Genomic DNA, 10,198 nt, shown 5'->3' with positions numbered 1-10,198 from the left:
GGGGTTATAGAAATTAATACTTTAATTTAGTATGGATGCTTTAAATTGATCAAAAATGATAATAAAGGCGTTTATAATGTTACAAAATATTCTTCTGAACTTTGTATTCATCAAAGAAACCTAAAAAAACACTCAGCTGTTTTTAATAATAAATAACAGCAGATTTAAACAGCAAATCAGAATATTAGAATGATTTCTAAGGGATCATGTGACTGGAGTAACGATACTAAAAATTTCAGCTGATCTCAGCTTTGAAATCACAGGAATATATTACATTTTGAAATATATTCAAATAGAAAACAGTTATTTTAAATAGTAGAAATATTTAAAAATGTCGCTGTACTTTGTATCGAATAAATGCAGGCTTGGTGAGCAAAAGAGACTAATTTAAAAAACATTAAAAATCTTACTGTTACTTTAGACTGGTAGTTCCCTAAAAAGCACTTCACAGACTACCAATAAGTGGAGAGAAGCTGAAATAAGACTGTTTCACTGCAAATCCACTACCTTTAATGAGTCCGAGGCTCTTCTGAGTTCTTTGATAACTGATGACAGGGCTTCGGGATTGATCCCCTGCTCACAGAGACGGACACATATTGACAAAGACTCCATGTCCAATCCTGTATTCAGCAGCCTTGATATCTCCAGGAGAACTGGAAATGTAGGAACAAAACACAATAACTGCTCCATTAAACTTGGTGTGCCTAAATATGCGATTTATGAGAAAATGTAAACCAGTACCAGTGTCAATACCAAAACAAAACAGAGAATGTCCAATTAAATCAACAAACCGAAACAACGTTTGTAAAGAGCATTTCTTTGTTTTAAACAGTTTATTCTTACCATCCATAGTCTCCCGGACAGCATTCATGTTTGCGTTCGCAGGACTGGCCATAATGCTATCTTGCTAAAGCTATTTAATTACTTAACGACAATAACAAAGCACTATCATTCGTTCATATGATCCTGACACGTCTATTCCCGTTAGTCCCGGATGTCTTCAAACAATTCGCGAATTAAAAACCATACGACGTTACAAATCTCCCATTAAACAATAACGTTATACACAAACTGACAGCAGTTATGTTCACACCTCGCGCTTTTTGTTGTGGTAAACATATCAATAAAGTTGTAGATGTTCGAAAGGAAGTTACGTCGAGACGGTCGTTCTCGTAATCTGATTGGTTGTTTCGCATGTTCTGCTGGATTGTGATTGGCTAGCACCGCTTGAGCGAAAATTAAATCAGACGTTAGAGCCATTCAGAGATCACTGTTGGGCTTGTTTGAGTTTCGTAGCGTTGTAAGTACTAATTAAGAATGTTTATTATCAGTTTTTGTCTTTTTAAACACATGTAAAAACGTTAGGTTAACAAAGGTAGAAAATCCGATCAATAATCGTTTGATCATTAAGAGACGCAATGATATATAACCAAACGGGATGTTTGCCGCTCTGATTTGTTGATGTTCTGAAGGATCTCCAGGCTTGCACTCACTTCGTTTCTTTTTAAAGCGTAGCCTGGTTGGCTGGACGCCGTTTTTAAGATGGGAGATATAGCAGAGATTCATATAACACCCGAGACTCCTGGAAGACCTGCTATCCTGAACCCGTTTGAGAGCCCAAACGACTATCACCGCCTGCATGAGCCTCTTATGCCCAGCCCGTCGGTGTTCAAAAGCTGCAAGAGCTCATCAGCGGTGAGTAACGTTATCTGTTTCTGCATATGAGGGAAATCATGAAAAAGAGTAGAAATGTAATTTCTGTTTGTATTGTTTGTTGTAGACACCAGCTAAGTTCAAATGGTCCATTGATGAAATGGCTAGTTTACTTCCTGTGGAAATAGACCCAGAGGACATTCACCGCCAGGCTGTGTTTCTGAGCCAAGCTAGGTATGTATTTGCTGTTGTTATGTTTTACAATATTGATGTTCTTTTTGTAAATATTTGTTCATATTCTCATGATATTAACTCAGCTGTGTTTTAACACATAAAGGGCAGATGCTGAGATTGAGGAAAAACGCCAGCATGCTATTGAACAGGTAAAACTGCTTTACTTCTACTAATACACAAAACAGTCCCTGTCCATGAATGTTGTTTCTTTTTAAACTAAAGAGAAAGATGCATCATTAGAATATTTTTGTTTTTTCAGTTTTTCACTAAAGGTACAATTGTTCCCTCTCCATGGGGACCACCAGCAGCTAAACAATTGATAAAAGTGCCACATCAGAAAAGTAAGTCATGATACAAAAGAGAGATGTTTTCATGCTACTTTATTATAACCATGTTAGTTTTTATAGATCTTAACAAACTGTCTCATTTTAGGTCCTTTGTCCCCACTGGTAACGGAGCCACTTCAGCCATCAAAGAAAATAAATGGTTTGTTCAGCAGCTCTAAGACAGCTCATAAATTGTCACCACTGTAAAATAAAAAAAATTATGTATGATTGTTTGTGTTTTAGCCATCTGTCAGACGGTCCTGTCTTTACCCGTGGACTTCAATCTTGAAAAAGTTCTAGGTAACACTTTTTTTTATTATTATTTATTTTAATTGTTACTTCATTTCAAAATGAAGGCAAACATCTATTTTGCAATACGCTACTGTTCCAAAGTATGGGGTCAGAAAGATTTATTTATTTTTGGAAATTAATAATAAAAAAAAAATTTCAGCGTTTCAGGCATTTATAATGTTACAAAAGATTTCTATTTCAAATAAATGCTGTTCTTTTGGCCATTTTAATATTAAAAAAGAACAGTTTCCACATAAGACTGAGACTGATTTTAAGGACTGATTTCTGAATAATTACACTACCAGTCAAATGTGTTTTTGAACAGTAAGATTTTTTTTAATTTTTTTAAAGAAGTCTCTTCTGCTCACCAAGCCTGCATTTATTTAATCCAAAATAGAGCAAAAGCTGTAATATTGTGAAATATTTTTACTATTTGAAATAACTGCTTTCTGTTTGAATATTTTAGAATATTAAGATGTAATTTATTCCTGTGAATACATTTTCAGTATCATTACTCGTCAGAAATCATTCTAATATGCAAATTTGTTTTTCAAGAAACTTTATTATTATTATTTTGATCAATATTTAAAACAGTTGAGTACTTTTTGTTCAGAATTCTTTGAGTAGAAATCAATGCTTTTATTTGGCAAGGATGCTTTTGATCACAAGTGATGATAAAGACATTTATAAAGTTACAAAAGATTTCTATTTCAGATAAATGCTGTTGTTCCGAACTTTGTATTCATCAAAGAAATCTACTAAGCTGTGTTCAACATAATAATGAGAATAAATGTTTTTTGGGGTAGCAAATCAGAATATTAGAATGATTTCTGAAGGATTGTGTGACTGGAGTAATGATGCTAAAACTTCAGCTTTGAAATCACCGGAATAAATTACATTTTGTACTTGGGATCAAATAAGTGCAGGCTTGGTGAGAACATTAAAAATCTTACTGTTCAAAAACTTTTGACGGGTAGTATATGTGATACTGAAGACTTAAAATTCAACTTTGTGCCAGAGGAATAATTAACATTTTAAAATATTCAGATAGAAAAAGTTTATTTTCAATTTCAATATATTACTTGTACTGTATTGATGAATACTAGCTTGCTTCTTTTGTTTAGGTACATATTGATATTAACTTGAACTTCCTTTTTGGTATACCAGGTGATTACTACAAAACAGAAGAGTTAACTGAGCAGGTGCAGGAGAGCCTCAGCTCATCTTCATTGCGGCGGAAGCTGTTTCTTGATGGCCATGACAGTGGCTCTGAGTCTTCTACCCCTTCCAGCCCAGATAGATATTCCCATAACGTCGCTCCCAGCAATCGAGAGATGATGTCTTCTGTTATTGTGTCTCCACTTCAGTGTGGCATTCCAACTGGGACACCCTTATCTGTATGTACCAGTTCGTAGATGCAGAAACTACACCCTTGTAGACCAATACAATTTGGTTCAAGGGTACTTGATATCTAAGGTCTTTAAAATTATATACTATGATTTATCCATCATCCTCAGGGACAGTTTTCATCCAGTCCCATCCAAGGCCAGTGTCGAGCATACAGTCTGGGCAGTGTCACAAGTCCCATGTTTTCAGAGAGATCGTCACCTGCTTTCAAGTCTCCCGTTCTGTCGCCCATCAGACTTCAGCATTCTGTGACGCCTATATCAGGTGAGAAATCTGAGATCTATTGCAATATAATTAATGGCTTTTCACTAACTCACAAACTCCTGCTTGGGAAACTTAAGAATACAGTTGTAGTCATACACTTGATTCTTAATACTGTTATCTCAATTATTCCCAGCTGTTTTCTTTTTTGTTTAGTTGTTCTCAAGTCCCTTTGTCCTGAACGGATAAACTGCCAGCTGTTCTTTAAAAAAATCCTTGAGGTCCCACAAATTCTTAGATTTTTTTTTTTTTGAACCCTTTCCAGCAATGACTATGATTTTGAGATCCATTCTTTTCACGCTGAGGGCAACTGAGGGAGTCATTTGCAACTATTTCAGAAGGTTAAAACGATCAACTAATGCTTCAGAAGGAAACACGGTGCATTATGAGTTGGGGGTGAAAACTTTTTGAAGATCAGGGTAAATTTAACATATTTTGTCTTCTGAGAAGCAAGTAAGTATCTTCTGTAGCTTCTGAAGGGCAATAACTAAATGAAATAAATATGATATTTAGTCAAAATAAGAAAAATGTGCACATTCTGTTTAAAAGTTTTCTCCCCTGGCTCTTAATGCATTGTTTCCTTCTAAAGCATCAGTGAGCAATTGAACCTTCTGTAATAGTTGCATATGAGTCCTTCAGTTGTCCTTAGTGTGAAAAGATGGATCTCAAAATCATACAGTCATTGTTGGAAAGGGTTCTAAAACACAAAATGCTGAAAAAGCAAAGAATTTGTGGGACCTAAGGGATTTTTTTGAAGAACAGCGGGCAGTTTAACTGTTCAGGACAAACAAGGGACTCATGAACAACTATCACTAAACAACAACAACAAAAAAACAGATAACAACACACTATTAAGAATCAAGTGTATGTAAACTTTTGAATGGGATCATTTTTATAAATTTCAGCTATTTTCTTGTGTGGACTATATGTAAACATCTTTTATGTGAAATATCTTATTTCAGGTCTGTCCTGAATAAAAAAATAACATGCATTTTGTATGATCCCTTTTATTTTGCTGAAATAATTAACGTTTTGCAAATTCTGCAAGGTGTATGAAAAATTTAGACTTTAACTCTAAGTATATATTAAGTGACACAATTTTGTCTTTATAGGCGAGAGGAAAAGACTGTCGTTTATGTCCCCCAATGGCGCTTCTACGGGCAGCTCAAACATGGATGTGAACCGTTGTGGAGAAAGCCCATTGGTGGAGGGCTGTTCCCCTATTCGAAGTTGCTCCCCCTTTCAGTCCCGACCCAGAAACAGAGCCTGTATGTGGGCCTCTCCTACTCAAATTTCCCCTATCCTCCACCCAACGGTCCAAGACAAGGAGAACATCCATACCATTGAACCTTTACCCGTCATGGACCTGGACGCTAACTCAACAGAACCTCATGCCCCGCGAGAAGGACACCAGTCTGTTGGAAGTGAGTCTGAGTCCTCTGTGGCTGTTTCTGAGCAAATGGATCAAGACGAGAATTTCGTGAAGGAAACTGGAGGAAATAATGATACTGACAGAGGGGAAAATGAGGATGAGATCAGCAGCAGCAGGAGCAGAGAGGAATCCTGTGGTTGGGTTCCGGAAGAGGACACTGTGTCACCAGTTAGACTCTCCATCTCTCAAACAGGCAGTGTGCCTAATGCTGAGAGCACGCACATGTTCGTATCCCTGCTAGCGGAAGGAAGCATTACTCCATGTGACATTAGCATGCAGGTTAGTATGCATGCTGTCAGATGACCAAAATGCCAGCTGCTTCCAAGTAGCTTCCAAACACTACAAAACTAGATAAAGAGCTGTTTAAACACTAGCTCAGCAGATGTACCTGACATAAAACAACCACAGACTGGCCAGTAGCAGCTGCTGCTGTAGTGAATGACTTTTGCTCAAAGCATTTGTCTTTTTTTTTTTTTTTGTGTAATATTTAGTTTGCTGTAGAAAACTATAATTCAAAAACAGATTTTATTTAAAGTTTATGCATAAACAAATATATAAGTAGCACTATTTAATAATGAGACTAAAATAGCACTATTTAATAAGACTAAAATAAGCCAGTTTCCACCACTGAATACAAATGAAAAAAAGGTTATTTCAGAATTGCATCATACGAACTCACAATTCTGACTTGGTAGATATAAGCTCACAATTGCGACTTTTTTTCTAAGAATTGCGAGAACTTGCAATTCTCACCTTTATCTCAGAAGTGGTAGATATAAACTCAATTGCAACCTTTTTTTTTTCACAGAATTGCGTGATATAAACTCACAATTGCCACTTTTTTTCTTCTCAGAATTGCGTGCTAAACTCAGTTGCGAGTAATAAAGTCAGAATTTTGTGATCCAGACTCACAATTGTGACTTTTTCCTTAGAAATTCATGATATGAACTCACAATTGTGAGGGAGAAAGTCAGAATTTTGAGAACAATTTTTTTTTCTCAAACTTTTTTCTCAGAATTGCATGATATGAACTCATTATTGCGACTTAGTTCTCAGAATTGCGTGACAAACTCACAATTCTGACTTTTTTTTCTCTCAGAATTGTTAAACTGACAATTGTGACTTTTTTCCTTGAATTCATGATATAAATAATTGTGAGGGAGAAAGTCAGTTTTGTGAGAAACTCATAATTGCGATTATTTATTTATTTTATTTTTTTTAATTCTTATTCTCAGAATTGCGCTAAACTCACAATTGCAATTTTTTTTCTCAGAATCACGATATAAACTCATTGCGACTTTGTTCTCAGAATCATGTGATAATCTCACAATTGCCACTTTTTTTTTTTCTCAGAATTGCGTGCTAAACTCAGTTGCGAGTAATAAAGTCAGAATTTTGTGATCTAAACTCAAAATTGCCACTTTTTCCCTTAGAAATTCATTATATAAAGTCACAATTGTAAGGGAGAAACTAACAATTGCGCCTTTTTTTTTTCTCAACTTTTTTTCTCAGAATTAAATATGAACTCATTTTTGCGACTTAGTTCTCAGAATTGCATGGCATAAACTCACAATTCTGACTTTTTTCTCTCAGAATTACGTGATAAATTCACAACTGCCGCGTTTTTTTCTCTGAATTTACTAGTGTAAACTCACAATTGTGACTTTTTTCCTTGAATTCATGATATAAACAATTGTGAGGGAGAAAGTCAGTTTTGTGAGAATCATAATTGCGACTTTTTTTTTTCTTCTCAGAATTGTGATTTTCTCAGAACTGTGATAAACTCACAATTGCAATTTTTTTTCCTCAGAATCGCATGATATAAATTAATTGCGGCTTTGTTCTCAGAATCATGTGATAAACTCACAATTGCCATTTTTTTTTCTTCTCAGAATTGCCTGATATAATCTCACAATTGCCACTTTTTTTCTCAGAATTGCGTGCAAAACTCAGTTGCTAGTAATAAAGTCATAATTTTTTTTTATTTAAACTCACAATTGCCACTTTTTCCCTTAGAAATTCATGATATAAAGTCAATTGCGCCTTTTTTCTCAAACTTTTTTCCTCAGAATTGAATGATATGAACTCATTATTGCGACTTCTCAGAATTGCATGACATACTCACAATTCTGACTTTTTTCTCTCAGAATTACGTGATAAATTCACAATTGCCACGTTTCTTTCTCTGAATTTACTGGTATAAACTCACAATTGTGACTTTTTTCCTTGAATTCATGATATAAACAATTGTGAGGGAGAAAGTCAGTTTTGTGAGAAACTCACAATTGCGACTTCTTTCTCAGAATTGCGACTTTTCTCAGTTGCATGATATAAACTCAGTTACGAGTTATAAACAGGGTGCGAATTACCGGGGGGTTTGGGGGGGTCTGACCCCCCTAATTAATGCTTTATCCCCCCTGAAGGACATAAACACAAGATGTAGGGGGGGTCTTCCTTTTAAATAGTGGTAAATAGTTCGCACTGATCTGTATCTTAAATATTACTCATAGTAAAAATAGTAAATTAATATAAATATAAAATTAACCTGTGACCACCCCTATAATGGTTCATACCAATCGCCCCAGCAGCCTAAGCGGGAAAATTCAGTCTGCTGTATAGGAAGCCTACCGATAGACACGGTGAGTGTTCAAGACACCTTTTCTTGTAATACGAATTTATATACTATATATTCTATACTTTTCAAACATTGCCTAAAAGTAAAATAAAATTAGACCACCCATCACTCATGTTTTGTATTTGTAATAGACGTCTATGCTCGGAAGTTAAACAGTGAGAGTAAACGCGATCTTTCATAATCATCAATCTATCAGTCAAATAGGGATGTGAACTTACCCAGCGTTTTATGTAATATAATTAAACACGAATTTGGTTCACTGAAGCGTAACGTTACATATGTACAAAAACAACTATAAAAAGCTGACCCCGCCGATTGTCAAGGTATAATTCGCACACTGGTTATAAAGTCCAAATTGCGTGACAAACTGACAATTGCAACAACTTTTCTCAGAATTGCGAGAACTTACAATTCTTACCTTTATCCTAGAATTTTGTAGTATGAACTCAAAATTAAAAAAAAAAATTTCAGAATTGCATATATACTCACAAGTGCAAAAATTTCTCAGTATTGCTTGATATAAACACAATTGCGAGGGGATAAAGTCAGAATTTTGTGTTCTAAACTCACAAATGCGACTTTTCTCAATTGCGTGATATAAATTCACAATTGTGAAGAAAGTCAGAATTTGAGAAACTCATAATTGCAACTTTTTTTCCCTCAGAATTGCACGATAAACTGACAATTGACTTTTTCTCAGAACTGCAAGATATACACAGTCAGAATTGTGAAATAAATTCACAATTGCGACTTTTCTCAACTGCGAGATATAAACTCACTATTTTTTTTCTCAGAATGGCATGATATAAACTCACAATTGCGACTTAGAATTGGGGGATATCAGAATTGTGGGATAAAATATTGCAGTTACCTTTTTTACTTCCATAGAAATGTGAACTACAGTCTTTAGCTAACTTTTAGGCTTAACTTGTCTCTCATGTTCTCTGCAGGTGGATAGCGGTTATAACACTTACTCAGTGTGCACTACCAGCTTAATGGACACTCTTAGTTCAGACGGCCAGAGTAAGGATATGCTGGACACACACACTGCTGAAGAGGGTGTGCCTTTCACTAGACACACTAAACCAAAGGTAAAGTCACACAAACACACACAACAACAGAAAAAAACATCAGTAACCTGCTATCACATTTAAATATTTCATTTAGCTGTTTTGTGGCGTTAGTGTTGCACACTCAAAATACACTGTATTCACTTTATTATAGTTTGTACTTGATGATAAAAATGCACTGTGCATAAACACACTAAGAAATGTTTTGTTCTGCAGTTGTTCACCCTACCGCACTGAGCATGAGGGACCGAACAGGCACTTTAAACACTCTTACCCTCCAAAGCTGTGGAGGAAACACACAACACATTTACACATCAAGCTGTATGGTGCTCATGTCATCTCATATGAAAGCTGAATACTGTGGTTGGTTTTACTGTCTGAGCCTTGTGAAAGTTTTTGTACTGACTAATCTACAGTATTATTTATTCTTGCTCCAAAAATGAAATGATTGGGGACTGAGAAAACTTGAATTAGTTTTAAGATTATGTATGGGTTTTATTGATTGTGAAATGTAGCTTTCAATTACTTATTTGTTAAAAGAGGGTGGCAGGTATGTAACCATTTCCTCTAGATGTTTTTATAGGGCCTTTTTTTTACAGTCTTAAAATTATTTATGAATTAATCACTAACAAAAATGGAGATACCACAAGGTATGCATATTATGATGATGTGTATCTGAATTGTAATAAAATGTCTGGATAAAAATGGTGACTATGTCCTTTATCTGCTTGAAAATTTCTTTTTACAGATATTGACATCTTTGGTGTCATCTAATATGTGACCCTGGACCACAAAACCAGTCTTAAGTAGCACATGTATATTTATAGCAATAACCAACAATACATTGTATGGGTCATAATTTCTTTTATGCCAGAAACCATTAGGATAT

General features: G+C 35.2%; 2 protein-coding genes across 2 annotated transcripts; one reads left to right on the top strand and one right to left on the bottom strand.

Annotated features, from left to right (window-relative positions):
* Positions 1-507: 507 nt before the first annotated feature.
* Positions 508-1,099, bottom strand: mzt1 (mitotic spindle organizing protein 1; the record flags this gene model as incomplete). The annotated part of the gene is made up of 2 exons (XM_073833009.1): positions 844-1,099; positions 508-653 (listed from the first exon to the last, which is right to left on the bottom strand). Coding segments are annotated over exons 1-2 (198 nt in total), but the record flags the coding sequence as incomplete, so codon positions are not given.
* Positions 1,100-1,542: 443 nt separating this feature from the next.
* bora (bora aurora kinase A activator) lies at positions 1,543-9,967 on the top strand. The gene is made up of 11 exons (XM_073833010.1): positions 1,543-1,695; positions 1,781-1,887; positions 1,991-2,036; positions 2,147-2,228; positions 2,320-2,373; positions 2,457-2,513; positions 3,672-3,901; positions 4,022-4,175; positions 5,285-5,883; positions 9,190-9,330; positions 9,526-9,967. The coding sequence occupies exons 1-11, from the start codon at positions 1,543-1,545 to the stop codon at positions 9,544-9,546; spliced, it is 1,644 nt and encodes a 547-aa protein (XP_073689111.1). The 3' UTR covers positions 9,547-9,967.
* Positions 9,968-10,198: the final 231 nt, after the last annotated feature.

Source organism: Garra rufa, unplaced genomic scaffold (assembly GCF_049309525.1).
Source record: "Garra rufa unplaced genomic scaffold, GarRuf1.0 hap1_unplaced_555, whole genome shotgun sequence".
NCBI lineage: Eukaryota > Metazoa > Chordata > Actinopteri > Cypriniformes > Cyprinidae > Garra > Garra rufa.
The sequence above is the reverse complement of the archived record's forward strand: the minus strand, read 5'-3'. Positions and strand labels throughout refer to the sequence as shown.

Excerpts from the sequence above, each read along its gene's own strand:
- bora (XM_073833010.1), top strand. The coding sequence starts at position 1,543 with ATGGGAGATATAGCAGAGATTCATATAACACCCGAGACTCCTGGAAGA. Across the intron at positions 3,902-4,021 it reads CAACTGGGACACCCTTATCT|GGACAGTTTTCATCCAGTCC; the intron begins GTATGTACCAGT and ends CATCATCCTCAG. Across the intron at positions 5,884-9,189 it reads CATGTGACATTAGCATGCAG|GTGGATAGCGGTTATAACAC; the intron begins GTTAGTATGCAT and ends TGTTCTCTGCAG.